We start from the raw sequence: 18,417 nt of genomic DNA, 5'->3' as shown, positions 1-18,417 counted from the left end.
AGAGCCCTAACATTCCGCATTGGTGTAAAACTACGGTGTCTAGGAGGAGTGCGAGCTACATCATCGTATTAGGTTCATAAAATTTAGATAACTAGCCGATTTCCGACTTCATTGATTGTTGGCTGCACATGATTTGGATGAAAGACGGTTCCGCACATCAAACAACATTTATAGAAGAAAATAAGATGGAATAAGGTAGAATTGAAGAGATATAGTGGAGACTTATTATTTATAGATCAAACAACATTTCTAATGCCCCTTTTGAACCTTATTATTTTGATTGAATTCTGGAATCCATAGCCTACTAAGCTGATGAGATTCATCTTATTAAGGAGGATGTAGAATTTCTAGTACTAGTTTTATTTCCATCGAGTGGCTGGGCCTAAGGATTTGCTGAAACGTTGCGCAAGTAACAGAGAAAAGGCCACGTAGCTTTAAAGTGGGCTTAACACATATCTCATACACAATAATTGAATTAAATATAAACATTGAAGGATAATTAATAACAAGCTGGAATAGCTCAGCTGGTTAGAGCGTGTGGCTGTTAACCACAAGGTCGGAGGTTCGAACCCTCCTTCTAGCGGTTTTTATTTTATAATTTCTAAAATTTCCAAAATGCCTCATGCTAGGTAGGGATGAGAATATATATATAAGGCTTACATAATCCACTTATTTGGGCGATGTGGGATCTTACAATCCACCCCCTTAGGGCCTGACATCCTCGTCGGCATACTTCCGGCCAGGGATTGACTCTGATACCAAATTGTCACATCCCGGCCCAGGGTCCACCACATCCCGGGCTTGCACCGTTGTAGCATGATATTGTCCGCTTTGGGCTCCGACCACGCATTCACGGTTTTATTTTTGGGAACTCACACGAGAACTTCTCAATGGGTCACCCATCCTAGGATTGCTCTCGTGTGAACTCGCTTAACTTCGGAGTTCCGATGGAATTCGAAGCTAGTGAGCTCTCAAAATGTCTCATGCTAGGTAGGGATGAGAATATACATATAAGGCTTACATGATCCACTTATTTGGGCGATGTGGGATCTTACAATCCACCCCTAGATTGGCTCTGATACCAAATTGTCACATCCCGACCCGGGGTCCATCACATCCCGGGCCTGCACCGTTGTAGCACGATATTGTCCGCTTTGGGCTCCGACCACGCCTTCAAGGTTTTGTTTTTGGGAACTCACACGAGAACTTCTGAGTGGGTTACCCATCCTAGGATTGCTCTCGCGTGAACTCGCTTAACTTCGGAGTTCCGATGGAATCCGAAGCTAGTGAGCTCTCAAAATGCCTCATGCTAGGTAGGGATGAGGATATACATATAAGGCTTACATGATCAACTCTCATGGACGATGTGGGATCTTACAATCCACCCCTCTTAGGGGTCCGACCTCCTCGTCGACACACTTTCGACCAGGGATTTCTCAAAATGTGACTCTATATAGACTCTCTGTCACTTCACAACTTAACGTTAATTTCAGTGCCAATATTATGAAATATTGCACAAAAAATATGAGTTGATAGAGATTCCATTAAAAGTGTTTTATTAATAGGTAGTATAGATAAGCCAATGATTTACATAGTGCACCAAACCGAATATTAAATGCTAAATTAAATTGAGTTTAATGACTTATGTGGCCACCACAGTAAAATTCCAACATCATTATCCTGCTGCCACTAAAACAGTGGTTGGTTGTCCCTAGAACCTTAACTCACTGTTCAAGGGTATCAAATCCTGTACCTAACAGTTACCTCTTTTTACTATATTAAAACAGACTTGACCTCTTACACCTAAGGAGATGTATCTATATTAAAGAGGTGGAAGAGTACGAGTGAGTTAAGCCTCACAATGGGTTAACAATAATATGGACGAGAATCGAACCTAAACCTCTCACTTACAATTGAAGAGACTATTAGACCATAGTACTAAGTGATTTCTCAAGTTGATATTAACTATATGCATTTGTTGAAATAATGTTAGGATTTGTCGTGAATAATCGTAAGGGCAAAATAGAAGTGAAAATCCTTGTTTGTAATAAAATAAACACTAAACAAGAGTACATTTTTTGATAGAGCAACGATTGCGGGCAGTTTGGTTAGGTTACTCTCACAATAACTTAAGTGAGATTCGATGAATAGAGAAATATTGTGAGATTAATTCCTCTATAAGAAATTTTGACCATTTGACTGATTAGCGGTTATCATAACCAAACTTTATTTATGAATAAAATCGTATTTTCAGTTTACATTTTTGAAATTTTTGATGGTAAATATTAAAGGGTTTTTTTTAGCCAAAATGGTTTCTAAGGTTTAAAATCGATATAACTAGTATCTGAGTTTGTCCACAATCCATTACTTTAGTTTTTCAATATAAAAAAACTTCCTTAAATAAGATAAAATTGCCAAAATACCTCCAATTTTTGTTAAATTATTTTGCCTATTATTTATTAATTAAGGGTGTTTTGTCATTTTGATCCTTATTTAATAAAGAATTTTCACAACATGCTCAAAGTAATCTACGATGAACAAACTCAAAAGCTATTTCTATTAATTTCAAATTTTAAAGATCAAAATAACGATTTATGCCAACTGTAAAAGAAATAAGCAATTTGATTAAAAAGCCAAAACTATATACCTGAGAGAAGTGAAAGTGATTTTACTCATCAGGCTACCTTAAAGGGACAATTATGGCAAATGATAGGGCAATGGTTTTTGACCAACTTTCTTGAAAAAGCCGGTGGAAAAAGGAAAGCAGATGCTTTGCTCACAGATAATCAGATTCTCGGGAGTTGTGAGAGGGGGACACAGAGAGAGAATTCGAGATGATGACGATGTGGGCGAGATGCCGTGATTGTGGGGATCCATCAGGGGCATATTGGTCAACTCGCTAAGACAGGGGCGTTCCCGTTATTTTTGTTGAAAGCGAGGGGCGCTTCCTCCGGATGCTATTCGGTTGAGAAGCCCAAGAATCGTGGACACAGATCGACATAGGGATTTGAGAGAGAGAGAGAGAGAGAGAGAGAGAGAGGGAGGAGGAGGAGGAGAGAGAAAGTTTTTTAAAGTTTGGGATTTAAATGGAATTTCACGCCGCAAGCTGTCGGACGCACGAAAGACATGTACGGACAACGTTGGAATCTCAGAATTGTCCCTAAAGTATTCCAGCACTTGCTTAAGAATCCCGGTTAATGTCAGTTTTACCCTTCGTTTAATGGGTATTTACACCGGAGACTTTTTTGTTGGATTTTTTCTTTCCTACAAATAAAATGTTGGATTTGTTTGTTTTCTTTATATACAATCCATGATAGTTGTAGGTTTGGAATATCGACATTGTATATATAAATAATAAAATGGTAAATTGAGGTTTTCAGCGGGTAGTTTTGTAATATTTTTACATTGTTGCCATCAACCAAGAACGTACGTTATTCATCATTTAAATTGTTAATAAGAATGAGGGCACATTCGACATTTTGTTACTAAATTGAGGAGCTTTCTTAATGATTGTAGGGTAAATATTTCTCCCATTAAGTTGGTGGACAAAATATTATAGACATGTCAACTTAACTACATGGTTAATTATTCTCTAACACATGTGGTTTTACGTATAATAGATGAGTAATGCTCGTTAGACATAAAAACTGATCATGAGGTTGAATACCTCTATGATACATGTAGGTTTCTCGTAAACATAGTAACTCTATTATTGAATACCTTTATAATACATGTGGGTCTTATTGCAATTGTGAACAGTCTTTATTTAAGAGGTGAACAACAATGTGATCGTTTAAAATGTCAACTTACAATGATTAAATTATATGAAAAATTCGTAACTCAAGTGTTTAAGAGAACTATTTTACGCACATGAAATCCTATGTTCGATTATTCTATCCTCACGTAACTTAAATATAATGAAATAATATATAATTTCCACATCCTTTGTATTTAGTAGATTCACATGCTTCACATTATTTCTTGTTCGAGAAAAAAATATGTGCAAATGGGGCACATATGTATGTGCCCATTAAACTATAGGTCCACAGAACAACAATTTGATAAACAATCAAAGTCTGGTGACCTCAAATATGGTAGCATTTAATTCCTCTCAAAACATAATTTGTATTTTGTTTTTCAATTAGGCCACGGCCCTATTTCGAGGTTGTTACAATTTTTTATTTTTTTTAAATAAGGATAGCTATTGAAATTGCAATAATTGACATACCTAATTTGTGGATGACCACCGTTTGTGCAAAAACAAATCTCACCTACTCGTTTAATTTTGGTTTACAAATCAATTTCCATCAAGGATTCTTTCGCAGTCTGAAAACTCTGAAATTCCATTACTTGTCTAGTGGCGTATCCAGTAAATATCATTGAGGGGTCACTAAGAAGAATATTGTGTGTTGCACGTCAAATTTTTTGGACGAAATAATATGCAAATTGGCATTTCATTGAGTTTTGATAGGTCTGAGGTCATTTGCCAACTCATTTTGTACGCATGTCAACAGCTTCCGAGCGAGCATATCGACTGATGTCGATATCTTTGGAGCGGTCATGTTGTTAGATGCGAACGTATGTCGAGTAAGCCTATAAAAAATGCCTATATAAATGCATACAAAGGCATGAGTCTAGCAGCTACCTTGCCCAGTGCCCATAAAGATAATTCCTCGAGCATTTGGCAGACAACGTTTAAAGACATCTGAGATTTTCAAAGAGTATTACCCAACGCTTTGATGGAGAACTTCTAAGCTTTGGGATCAGTTGACCCACCTTGCCCCAAGGTGGATCCGCCCCTGATTTTGCCATATGAAACCCTAATAAGACTTGTTCATTTGATATTTTTGGCCAACCTATTCTTGCTGCAGGCTTTACCTTTCTCAAAGCTGGGATTCTGTTTCAAATCCTTTTCCGTTTCCATGCGCATGCATCAAATTGTGAGATACCAAATTGGGGAAATGATTTTCTGGATTTCTTTTCTCTTGTTTTGCACATTCTTGTTTATTTTTGTCTATTAAATTTATTTAATTTGTAAAATGTAAAGATAAAACACTAAACTTAAGTGTGCAAAAATTACGGAAACTTCAAGCCCTATATAAGTTTGATGAGGTTTTTTTATTCAAGAAAGAGAAAAATTCAACTAGTAAAAAGAAACAAGCTTGAATTACACAGGTGCTGGATTGCTCTAATGATTAGAGTCTTTCTCTTCGATATATTGTTCTCCAAGTTGTGACTCTCCTCTCTCTTTAGCATATCTTAGAATAACATCATTGCTTGTAACCAAAACAAGCTTGAGTTACAATTTTCCTAGTTGAAATATATACTAGTTTTAATGAAAATAATAAATTATTGAGTAAATTGTAGTTATGGTCCTTTAATTTTAACTCAATTGGAGCAATAATCCATCAACTAAAAATTCATTACTGTTGGTCCCTTAACTCATCAAAACGTGTAGCTATGGTTCCTCAACTAAAAATCCATTACCATTGATCCCTCAACTTTAATTCAATTGGAGAAATGATCCCTTAACTTAAATCCAATTGTAGCAATGATCCTTTCAACATAACTCGTTTTGACAAAAAATTTGACGTAGTTGACGAAAAGGACCATAATTACACACTTTGATGAGTTGAAGGACCCTAATTATATAAATTGTTATCTTAACATAACTTATTTTCACAAAATTTTGATGAAATTGATGAAAATGACTATAGCTACACATTTTGATAAGTTGAGGGATCAATGGTAATAGATTTTTAGTTGATGGACCATTGCTACAAATCTCTCTAAGTTATTAAGATTAAATTTGGCAGGATCTTCTTGAAAATGGTAAAGTTTGGTAGGAATTTTATGGACTCTGTTGCTAATCTTTGTTTTATATACAAACATAGTGCCCCTTAATTTGCAAAGGTAAACTTCTGTGCAATTTAATTTCTGAGAGAATGAACTTATCCTTAATTCCCTACAGTCATGTCACGGTTGTGGTTTGCCTTATCAATCCAGAAATTGAACAAGTAAATTACGTCTTGTTGTTTTCGTCTTTAAAAGGTGTTATGAAAAATCAATAGCATGACCCCACAAATTAACTTGGTTCCGAAAGCTGACCCGCAACTAACCCAACTCGACTCATTAGAGTTTAGCTCCGACAACGAAGATATGTGCAATACGGATTTAGAGTTCAATTTCTTTCAATGTACTTAATATGTGAACATAAAGGGTGCTCGAGATTCTAAATAAATTACAATGAATAAACATCGCAACATGAGAGATAAGAAGTATTTCATTCCAATTACGAGAGACGTCAAGATTAAGAGCAAGTACACCGCCAAAGATTGATGAGTGGTAGGAGTCAATAAACAGCTGTGCGGGTTTAGTGAAGTCAAGTTTTTAAGTATTATGTGATCCCAAATGTGTGGAAAGTGATGGGTATGTGTTGTGCCAACTTAAAACGAGATAAAGATAAAAGACTTGACTACTTGAAAACAACATTCCTAAAGGAATATAAGTAAAACCTTTCTAATTAGGAGTGAGCACTTGGAACCAAATACCGAGACCGAAATACAGACCGAACCACAATTCAGCCACCAAAATCGTACTTTTTAGCAATTGTCATTGGCATACATAAAGTAATTATTTTGTACCAAGTCCCTGTTCTATTAACCGTGTAGTTGAAACTAATTGAAGGTGTGGGGTTGCTATTCAAGGGAATAAATTAAAACAGAGTTGGCTTTTGCAACTGTTTCAGAAAATGGTACAGAAAAGTAGATCTGAAGAATTCATTACATAACAAATTGGGATTCCATCAATTTACCTCACAAAATAAATGGACATAAATCCTCTCCAGATTTCACTATTTGAAGTTAAGAACACGTAATTCGAACTACTCAAATTGAATATGATGGTCTTCATTAACTTATTTTGTTGATTCACCTTTCACAAACTAAGAATTTCGATATTTCTTTCATACAAACCAAAAACCCGAACAAATTAACTAGTTTTTAACTAATTTCAACAATTTTTTTTTTCGGTTCAGCGGAGCCTCTCACCAAATTACCCATCAAATGATAATAAAATTAGCATTACTTGACCAAAAATCAAACATTTTAATATAAAACGCTTGAGTCAATCAAAATTTGTGGGACCTCATGCACCATAAACCGTTGTGGGGACCTTAACATCTTGTTTGCCAAATCTTCCACTAGTTGGAAAGCCACACACATTTTCCATGAAAGTGACCACGGGGGAAATAACGTTGGGAAAAGGACCACAGTTTAGGTCTAACGTTGGGAAAAAGATGGAAAAATATCTACGTTGATTAAATAAGTACTTAACTGGCACCCAGTTATTCGCTGTGCTTAATTAATTGCATGTTGGCATGAATGAATTTTTCATGTGATCGGAATACAAATGGTACACCATGTATTTTTACAGAAGTAGTGAAATTTTTTATATTTTAAGTTATTAACTTTTTAAAACACATATCTCATCATTTGTATAGTGACACATGATATACCATTCAATGTACCGGTCACACTGAAAAATCTTTTGTTGTCATGGTAGGTTGGATGGAATAGAGAGTTTGTTTATAGTTAGGGTAGAAGAGTGGGTTAAGCTTTACACTGGGTTAGTCATAATAATGTGATTCGAATTCACCTTTAACGAGAATTGAATTTAAAACCTCTCATCTACAACTAATTTCTAAAACATGTGCTCTTCGTGTGCTTCATAAGTTTTCTCACTTGTATGGGTTGAAAATTTAAGTGCCCGTTTGGTATTTAGCTCAAAATATTTAATCAATTTTCAAAATAACTTAAAAGAACTCCTCTCTAAGGCCATCTCCAACCCTGGGCTAAAAGCCAAATTACCCCCCCAAACACTCTCCAACCCATGCTAAAATTTTAGGCTAAATGCCAAATGCTATTTCTGGGCCAAATACCCCCAGCTTTCCCCCCGGCTAAATGCGAAATGTTTATCGGAATTTAAATTTTTTTAGATTAAAATGTTCATAAAATTAATTTACAATAATCTACTTATTTATTTAAAAAAAATTGATTTAAGAAAAAAATTTAGGCTAATTTCATTCTTTAATAATTCCGGGCTAAAATTTTAGGGTAGAAGGGTTGAAGCAGAAAAGATGTTTCTGGGCTAAAAGCTAAATTTTCCGGGCTAAAAAATTTGGCTTTTAGCCCAAGGGTTGGAGATGGTCTAAAAAGTTTACTTTTTATTTTATTTTATTTTTTAATCCAAAATTTTGTTTGGTATTGAACTCATAAACTGTTTTAAATCTTAAACTTACTCGTAAACTGTTTTAAATCTTAAACTTAGGTAAGTCCTAGTCTGGTTACATCGTATTGGTCGGGCAAGTAGGTTAGAATCTCATTGGCAACTACATTCCCCACTTCTTCCCTCACCATTGTAGGCACCATCCAACGCCGGCATTCCCTTAATCTTTCCGCGTAGAAATAACTAAGTGGAGCTACGGTAAAGTCGAATTGGTCGCATCGAACACAGGTCGACGGTGAACCCGAACCGATGCTCGACGGAGCGCAGGACTTGATCGATGCTGGTAGCGAAGATCACGAAAAAAGAAACGAGTTTTTATAAAATAGGCAAACCAAACAAGAATTTGAGTTTGAAACTCACAACTTGTTTTTAAGTTATAAAAAAGTATGATTGGATCGAATGTGGAACATGCTCTAACATATCAAATGAAAAGGACGAAAAGAAAACATGAAACAAATACCTTACTTGTTTATAAGGTTATTTCTTAACCTACGAAGAAATTCGAACTCAAATATATTTAGAGAGCGCTCATTTTCAACTAAAGTGGCTTCAGTTACGTATGCTGCTTATTTCATTATCCTTTGACTATAAAAGTTGTCATTTGTTCAAACTTATAAAAGGGTTTAACTATATATTTAAAGTAAATTGCTTGAATATTTTTGGGTGGATTAATCAAAACCACTAGTGCGTTATGAGGTACAGAAAATTCTGCATTTAAAAAAAAAAAGGTTTATATAATATATACTACTGAGAAAGAGGATTGAAAAGGAAGTTTGACTCAATGAGTATGCACGAGAAAAGGTTTTCATGTCAGCTAAAGACAATTAGAAGTGGTAGATCAAATACAACTAAATAATATATTTAAAAAATATATATACGTAATTTCTATCTTGATCTTAAATTAATTTTCTAACATTAAAAAAAGGGGTTTTTAGATCTAGGTCCAAAAATATAGATGGTTTTTAGGAGTAAGTCCAGTTATCTAATTACATGTTTTTACTTCTTTTATACTCATTTTATATTTTTTAAAAATATTAAAAATCTTCTAATATTATGCATTTTTCAACTCCAAAAAATCTAATTAATATATAACAAAAAAAAAACTAATATACTAACATAAATTATCTACAAAACACTCTACCTTAACTCAAGTAACAAATATATGAATGTATATTATACCTGTAAGCAAGATATGAAACCTAAGTAAAAGGTAGGAAAAAAACATAATATACCTACAAGTAAGACACATTAATATGTGACACGTTGATTATAAAAAAGAATATGTCATATAGATACATAAAAATAATTAATCTGTGATATAGGTTGCTTATAAAAATTAAAAATAAAATCTATAAATGAGGTTTAAAGCAGGTGGAAGAACAAGAAATAACAAAAATAAATAAATAAAAAGAAATAATCAAAGAGATAATTAGGAAGAAATTTGATTTTTATAATAAATCTTATCATTGAATAGATAATTATTGATAATAAAATAATTAAATTTAAAGAATTGGACTTATTTTAATAAATTGGACTATTCCTACTATTAGCTAAAAAAATTATACTTATATCAAGTTTTCCCTAAAAAAAAATAAAGCAGACTTTATAGTGCCAAGTTGACTAAAACAAATGTGCTCTCTTGTAAAACCTGAATCCCGAGTACGATTTCCTCTCCTTGCCTTTAGGTTGCTGCAACTTGGTTTTGATTTTTTGACCAGATTTGCCCTAGGGTTTTGGACAACTCAACCTCCATATCTCTGTCACTTGAGCTAGGCACCATGTTTAGTTTATGTCCAAAACTGGTATCCACCAGATGCATTGTTTGCTTTGCCTACACCCATCCACTTATGCCTTTTTTGGGATTGTTTGGTGTGGTTCCCATTTTTGCTGGTTTTGTTTGATAGACGTTTCTATATATATACATATATATATTCTCTACTAGCTCTAACACTGGATAAGACCCGAGTAAAGTTGAGAGAGACTAAAATATGTTATTGTTCAATGTGCTTTACAGATGACGTGATTAGGCGAGTTTCCTCATTTTCAATGAAGTACTAGTTTTGACATTATGGATTAGAATTACGGGAATTTTCAAACGTCATTTTCGGACAGAGTGAGTTTTCAAACTATATCATTGAGATAGTAACTGACAAATATTTAGTAAATTAAGATGTGCTAACCAAATTAATGGATGCATTTACAAACTTTTTATTTCACGAATAATACATTTAAGGCAAATTAATTTATGAAAATCTAGTATAACCAACCGCAGATTAATGTCACCTGAGTAATTAGTTTGGTAAAACGAAAAATCATGATTAATTAGCTTGTAATAAAGTGATTAACTCTCCTAATTGACCTGGCACACCCATCGTGAGATTTAAGATTTAGCTCAAAAAAAGCCACGTGGCACAGGCTCCTACATTATCTGCTTTTATAAGGAGGTACACAGTTTCCGAGCGTTCTTTCAAATGACAGATACACACACACTCGCTAGTACAAGAAAAACAGAGGATCGGCCAATCACTGCCAAACAGCAGAAGCATCGAGAATCCCATTTCCGTAAATAAAGTGTACCCAGAAGGGCATTTGTTTCCTGTCCCTAAAGCCTTAGGAAACCGCATCCTTGCCACAGTACCAGGGGGACCCACATATTGTCTGCTGGGATTAACCGATTAATCACTGATTAAAATGGAAAATTGCAGTGCTTTTTGTGCTAATTAGTAATTAATCAGTCTTTCTTTTTTTTAACAAACCTGGGCTCAGAAAGCTGCTTTGGTGTGCCTGTGCCCCCAGCTGTTGCAGAAATGCAGGCGTTGCATATATAAATGCATAATATATATATATATATATATATATATATATATATATGTATATGTATATTTTATCTGATATGCAGTCTACCAAGACTTGTTTAATATTATTTTTTGATATCTGTACCAAAAGCAAGGAAGGTGGAGAGAATCTAGAAATGCCCATTTCTTTTCATTTTCTGAAAAACCCATAAATAAATTATTGGGTTATAAATATTAATGGAGAGAAAAATAAATAGAGAGAGAGAGTGAGAGAGAAGTGAAGAAAAAGCAGAGAATAAAAAGAGACCGGATGTTGACAAATTTCGTGTCACTGTTCTTAGAAGGTCGTTTGTTTGTGTGAAGATTTCTTATCTGGGATCTCTCTCTCTAAAAAATAGAAGTCTTTCTCTCTCTAAAGTTCTGTGCTTTTCTTTTTTTATTTTTTTGTTAGGGAGAGAGAGAGGGTGAGGGAGATAGAGATGGAGAGAGAGAGTGGCCCATCAGATCGAAATCTCCTTTTTTTTTTAACCTGATGACGATCTAAGCTTCCTGAATGGTGTTTGCAAAAGCACCCACTTTGCTGTTTATTTGTATAATTTCAGATATACAGTTTTAGTTTTCAGCTGCTTTGCTGTTTTTTCATAGCGTGAATTTTCCACCATGTGAAAGCTTCTGCTGAATGATTCAATCTGCTGGGGATGATGCTTTGAGGAGGAGAGGTGAAAACAGGATGTGGGTCTGAGGTAAAATTCTTGTATTTTTTTCTGGGTAGATTGAATTTTCTGAATTCAGATAGTTATTTTTTTGTGGTGATTTGGTGAATCGGGTATTCAAATTGACCATCACGTTCGGGTAAATTGTTGGGTTTTATGGCTTGAATGTTTGGGTTTATGGGTTTGTGCATTTGTTTCCTCATTGCAAATTGTCGACTTTACAAAAAAGTTTTCAGGTTCTTTTCTTTGTTGATTGGTTTGTTGGAAAATTAGATTGTGTGTGTGTGTGTGTGTGTCTGGGTAATTTTAGACTTAGTTACTGTGGATGCTGGGTTTCTGTAGTCTGCAATTTTTCGAGATCTGTGTAGTTAACTTTTATTGCAAAGTTCAATTCTCGATCATAATATTTCTGAATGTTCCAGTAAGTTGGGCTTTTTCCCTCAAATTTCGCTCTGTATTGGTGATGCTGTGAAAGCATGTCTCTATTTATTGCTTATTTTCTTTCAGCTTTTTTGGCCTTTTTGTTTCTGCTTCGAAGTGCATTAGTTAAAGATACCTCTTTTGTTTTCTCAAAGCTTGCATTCATTAGGCTTGAGATCGAAGGGAATGGTAAATTTAATTTCAATTGTTGTTGGTTCATTGAGGTTTCTATTGGTGGGTTGACTCCGCTTTGGTTGCATCGATACCCATTAAATGCAATGGTTTCCCAGTTCGAATATAGATGACATCCACGGATTTGGAAATCATATTAAGTGTTCACTTATGTGTCTTTTGTAAATTGAATGGTTCGGTATATCTTTCAATTAAGCTGTAATGTCTGCTACTTGACGTTGTGAAACACTTTGTGCATGTGCTGTTTTGGCCCAATTCCTTTAGTTGTCGCTGGTTTCCCTTGTATAGGACAAATGTGGATTCCTGCTCTTTTATCAGCATTATGTTTTTTCTGGTCGAATAGCAGCAGCGCGTTGGATTTTGTTCGAGAGATCATGCAAAATTTTCAGCTGAAGTGCATTAATATTCATTGTTGAGGCTTTCAAGCGTGCAAAATTTTCTATATTTGGCGACATGAATTATAAATAGACTTTGGATAGTAGCTTTTATCATATTTGAGGCACTGTCAAGTTTTCAACTATAGTGTACAGGACTCGAGAGTGTCTGGAGGTCTTTTTGTGTAGCAATCACTTGCATTACTCTGACAGTTCTCGGTGAAGATGGAATTCATGTAATTTGATTGAAGAAACATTAGTTTCTCAATTTAGCCCTAGTGAAAGCAAACCATGTTGCACCGTTGGCCCTTGCCCTGATTTGTGCATGAGAATTTCCTCATCTTTGTGTTCGTAGTTTGTACCAACTTAAGTGGTTAGCACTGTTGTCATTCCCTTCATCTCACCTTATTTCAGGGTGGGGTGGGAACATGGATGATTTAATAGTTCTTATGAGTTAAATCTAAGCATCTTTCTTATTCAGGCTAGTGTGTCATATTGCACGGAAGATTTTTGTTTCCTATATATAACTGAAACCATTTCCCTCTCCGGTCATATGGAGAGCCGGGATGAGTAGTTCTGCTAAATAGGATTCTTTAACATGTACTTGATATCATTTTCCTTCTGTTGTCCATCAGTTTCCTTGTTTGGTATGCCCTTAATTTTGACACTGAAATGTTTCTTTATTGTTTTCCTTTTCCAGGAATGGGAACTAAAATGCAGTGTAAAAGCTACATGCCCGGGTATTACTCAATGAGGGATCTTAATGAGGATCCAAACAATTTTAGCTGGCCCTTATATTACGGAGATAAAACCTTATCAAATAGGCAGTATTGCAATGGTTTCTTGCCGAGGGCCATGACTGATGCTTTTCCACGGTATGATAAGGATGTAGTCAAGCAGACCATGCTTGAGCACGAGGCCATATTTAAGGATCAGGTACTTACTAACTTTCTTATCATACAATATTTCTCAAACCTTGACAAATTCTTCATGATTCTATCTGTTGGATATCTTTGTATATTTATTGAATTCTATATTTGGAGGACCTTAATTTGGTGTATTGACTGTTTGAACCCACATGTAGAGAGCCTTGTTTGCTAATGTATTATTGTACTCGATATAGTAGGAACTTGAACATTTATGGGATTTTCATGTCTTCCAGGTGATTGAACTTCACCGGCTGTACAGAATTCAAAGGGACTTGATGGATGAAATAAAACGGAAAGAACTACATAGAAACCATATACCCATGGAGACATCATTGTTGTCAAGTCCCTTAGCATCTCAAATTACATCTGAAGATGCTCGGAAATGGCATGATTCCAGCTTTCCTTTGGTAAACTCTGTTAATGCTGGACCATCGATTCCAGGTGTTGAAGGTACCCATTCTCCATCTAGTGCCGTGAAAGGAAACAACCAAAAAATTGGTTTGTTTCCATACCAAAATGGGATTAGTTCAAAAGTTGTTGAGGTGATGGAGTCAAGACCCACAAAAGTGAGGAAAAAAATGTTTGATCTTCAACTTCCAGCTGATGTGTACGTTGATTCTGATGAAGGGGAGCAGTTCACTGATGAGAAAGCTTCTGGCACTCCTACTTGTCAGCCGAATAAAAATTGTAAAACCACACTTGGGGGTGGTGCAAAGCTCTTTTTCTGCGAAGGTGCGAAGACAGATTGCAAAGGACATGTTTCAAGATCTGATAAATGTTCGAGGAGCACAAATGGTTTGGCTGACTTGAATGAGCCTATTCAAATTGAAGAAACAAATGCTTCAGAATACGCTGATCCTCTGGGCCATGACTCTTATCATGGAAAGATTCAGGGTCCCGATCAGGCGGCTAATTCTAGGTTGCAGCTTTTAGGTTTGCCGAAGGAAATATCACTCAACCCTCATCATGTCAGTGATAAGGTTATCCCGAACAAGATATATTTGGAGAACGAAAGTGGAAAAGGGTGGTTTTCCCATGTTCTTGAAGCAGGTATAGATGAAATTTGATTAAACTCTAAGTTAGTCCTTTTTGACATCTGCATTTCCTTTTATTTTAGTATTCGTATGTGCAGTTATTGTAGATTCTAGATTGTTTGAAAGAAATTGATAAAGAAATCCAAATTATAAATACGTATGTATTAGAAAAAAACAAGTTTAACAGAAATATAAAAGATGAAATAAAGGATTAATCAAACAACTTATATTAGTCTTCAGAGCTGTGGGATCATCTCATTCTTTCACAATTGACCATGCACGTATTTGGTGAATCTTTAGGCACCTGTTAAGGGCTATGTTGCCATTCGGCTAGGCTTTAAGAATGCAGAATTTCTTGTTATAGATTTCCTCCATTATAAAAATTAATATCAGCTCTCATTGTATTACAGGGCAAAGTAAAAGCAGCCTTAAAACTGTTTCCCAATGTCTCCAAACAGAAAGGCTGCCGATAGTGTCCCATCCAATGCAAGTTTCTATTAACAATGTTCACGAAACCGCTTTCTATCTGACTGATAAAAGCAAGGTGGACTTGTGGAGAGAGAGGACAGTTTGTGGTGCGGAGAATTCGGATAGAAGTCATGAAATTTCCAATAATAAGCATCAGAATATTTTTGTGACTTCTCATATGCCCAGTCCATATCATCACATTCTTCCTTCCTCGGATGTGGCCAGGTCATGGACTCACTCGGTTTCATCTTGGGAAAAGCCAGGCAGTGGCGTAAGCCAAAAGCCAATATCAGCTCTAACTCACCCGTGTTTTCCTTCATCTGCTACCTTGAGCAAGAGTTCCCAGTCATCAGTTCAGAGCAATGGGATCTTTGGAGATAGGTGGTATCTTAACAGCAATTCTAGTTCTAACCATGGTTCTGGAAGTGAAGTACCATACCAAAATGGTTTTCACCATGGTTCATCTTCAGGGTCTAAGGAACTAGTTCGCTTCCCATCTCTCAGCTGCGACTATCAGAGCAGCAGTAACGATCACAACGGAGGTCCTGAGCAGTTGAGGAGTCAGGGTTCAGCGACACACTACAAGGGTTCAAATTGCAAGGATGTGAAGTTTGCAAAGGAAGTAAACTTAAATGTAGTGCTTTCAAAAAGCTCATCGGATGAAGAAATGCCCCAGCAACATCTTAGGATCGTAGGGGGGGAACAAAAGCATGAGGACCATCTTGCAGCTTTGCCGTGGCTAAGAGCCAAGCCTGCTTCTAAGAATGAGTTTGCCAATGTAGGCAGAGTTTCAAAGACTGATATGCAGGATTTAAATCAAATTTTTGCTGAGGACATAAAATCAGTTCCTTGCGAGAATGATGTTGAGGCCAGAAGGACTGAACTAGGCGACAGCCCGTGCAAGAGAAAACTTCTTGGGTTTCCTATTTTTGTTCAGTCCCATAACACTAAGAACGAGTCTTATTCTGTTACCTCCCCGTCTGTGGAAAATAACAAGAGAAACGGAGGACTGGATATCAACTTGCCTTGCGATCCTTCAGCTCCTGACTTGGCCACAAAGAATGTAGAAGAAATTGTAGTTGTAGAAGAGAGAATAGATATGAAGGTTGCAAGTTTCAGACATGTCATCGATTTGAACTCGTGTGTCAGTGATGATGAAGAATCTTTGAAACCTTCTGCTCCAACCACCAGTGTGAAGATCACAGTAGACATAGATTTGGAAGCCCCAATTGTACCCGGGGCTGATGATGGTGTCATTCTTGTGGAAGCATCTGCTGAAAAGCAGAAAGCAATGCCTTTAGCATCGCCACAACAGCCAGCTGAACCTCCTCAAGGGGAACTTGTGAGAGTAGCAGCGGAGGCAATAGTTGCCATCTCATCATCTGGTCCCTACAATCATACTGATGAATCCTCTTGCAGTCCACCGGAAGCTTCTTCAATCGATCCCCTTCTGTGGTTTGTGGAGATAGCTTCCACTTGTGGGAATGATCTTGAGAGCAAGTTTGACATCGTTGTGAGAGGCAAAGATGGTGATGATGATGATGAATCTTTATCAGACGCGTTTGATTACTTTGAATTCGTGACTTTGAAACTGAGAGAGACCAAGGAAGAAGATTACATGCCTAAGCCTCTGGTTCCAGAAAACTTGAACCTGGAAGAAACCGGAAACACATTACTACCAAATCCTCCCAGAAGAGGCCAGTCAAGGAGAGGGAGGCAGCGGAGGGACTTCCAAAGGGACATCCTTCCCGGTCTTGCTTCCTTGTCAAGGCACGAGGTGACAGAAGATCTCCAGACATTTGGAGGATTAATGCGGGCAATGGGCCATTCATGGCAGACGGGACTAACCAGGAGAAACTCAACAAGAAACGGTTGTGGTAGGGGCAGGCGACGAGCAGTGGTGAATCCCTCTCCCCCTGTGGAAACTATCCCAGCTTGCAGTCCACTGGTACAGCAGCTTAATAATACAGAAATGGGACTGGAAGATAGAAGCCTAACCGGTTGGGGTAAGACGACCAGAAGGCCTCGTAGGCAAAGATGCGCGGCAGGTAATAATCTCCCATCATCCGTTCCTTTAACCTAAACAATGGGAAGAAGGTCTTAACTTATTGATTGAGTTTCCATAGAGAAAAATTAGGGTGGTGGTTTCTGTGGCTGCAGGGGTTTGAGGTTGCCATGGGGATTGACTGCCCTCTGTACATTTCTTAGCCCAAAGTTTGGGTTGGTTTGATTTTTCTGTCTTTGGGTGGTACCATCTTTGTATTTTTCATAAATAATGTTGCATAAATTTATTCCCGGATAGATACCACTCCTCTCTTTTATTTGCTCATACATTGCTTCTCTTCTGGGAATTTAGATGTGATTTTATCATTTATTTCAGATGTAAATATTCTTCTTCTGATTTATGTTTATTCAACCGATCCAAACTTCGAAGTTCGAAGGAGATTCGAAGTAGGGTGCAGAGGCGGGAACACATTTTTTCTAGCCAACTTGGCTACACTCAGGTCTACAATATGTTTCCTAGATTGACCCCAAGTTCTTTTTTTTCTTTATACAACGATATAAACGGATGAGGTTTGAACAAAGTGACACAACGAGCCAACAATAATCTTTAGCATCAAATTCGCTATTCATGAAAGTTGAACTTAAAACTTATCGCTTACGAGAGTAAAGAAGAATACTACAAAACAGTAATGTTAGTGGGAACGGAAATTTGATATTTGATTCGTTTTGGTTATGTTGTTGCCACATGAGCACGTAAAACAAGAGACCAAGTTTACACGTAGCCACATGATGTGCCTTGTTTGTTTGCGAACCAGGAAAGCGATTTTAGTTCATTGTCTAACTTTTTGCAGAAATTAGTGAAGGTTTTGGCCAAACATGTCCCACCAATAAGCTTCCTTTAATTTGCAATTTGCATTGACAAAGCTAAGATTAACAAATTAAAATATTATGGACCCAAAAGCATGAAGAATGAAGGACAAAAGAGGACCAACCAACAAGCTCTAATTGGAATTTGCCGTGGTCGACGCAATCTCTGCCAACCTATTACTTTACCTAACCTCCACCTTCTCGTATCTTCTTCCTTTTATTAGTAAAAAAGTTGATCAAAACCTTCGTAGTGCTGTACGATCACATTATTTATAAAATAAATTAAATAAATACCAGACTTGTCGCGTGTTTTTGGCTTAATTGATCTTACGCAA

General features: G+C 36.5%; 1 protein-coding gene and 1 non-coding gene across 2 annotated transcripts; both read left to right on the top strand.

Annotated features, from left to right (window-relative positions):
* The first annotated feature begins 509 nt into the window (after positions 1–509).
* On the top strand, positions 510–583 carry TRNAN-GUU (transfer RNA asparagine (anticodon GUU)). Its single transcript has one exon. It is a non-coding gene; the product is annotated as a tRNA-Asn (tRNA).
* A 10,166-nt stretch (positions 584–10,749) lies between these two features.
* Positions 10,750–17,585, top strand: LOC103416500 (uncharacterized). The gene is made up of 4 exons (XM_008354746.4): positions 10,750–11,824; positions 13,481–13,716; positions 13,943–14,759; positions 15,154–17,585. The coding sequence occupies exons 2-4, from the start codon at positions 13,483–13,485 to the stop codon at positions 17,292–17,294; spliced, it is 3,192 nt and encodes a 1,063-aa protein (XP_008352968.3). The 5' UTR covers positions 10,750–11,824; positions 13,481–13,482; the 3' UTR covers positions 17,295–17,585.
* The last annotated feature ends 832 nt before the right edge of the window (positions 17,586–18,417 follow it).

This window comes from Malus domestica, chromosome 16, assembly GCF_042453785.1.
Source record: "Malus domestica chromosome 16, GDT2T_hap1".
Taxonomy (NCBI): domain Eukaryota; kingdom Viridiplantae; phylum Streptophyta; class Magnoliopsida; order Rosales; family Rosaceae; genus Malus; species Malus domestica.
The sequence above is the reverse complement of the archived record's forward strand: the minus strand, read 5'-3'. Positions and strand labels throughout refer to the sequence as shown.

Bases quoted from the DNA above. Each gene is read 5' to 3' on its own strand.
- LOC103416500 (XM_008354746.4), top strand. From the start codon at position 13,483: ATGGGAACTAAAATGCAGTGTAAAAGCTACATGCCCGGGTATTACTCA. The intron at 13,717-13,942 runs GTACTTACTAAC...CATGTCTTCCAG, and splicing joins AGGCCATATTTAAGGATCAG to GTGATTGAACTTCACCGGCT. The intron at 14,760-15,153 runs GTATAGATGAAA...ATTGTATTACAG, and splicing joins TTCCCATGTTCTTGAAGCAG to GGCAAAGTAAAAGCAGCCTT.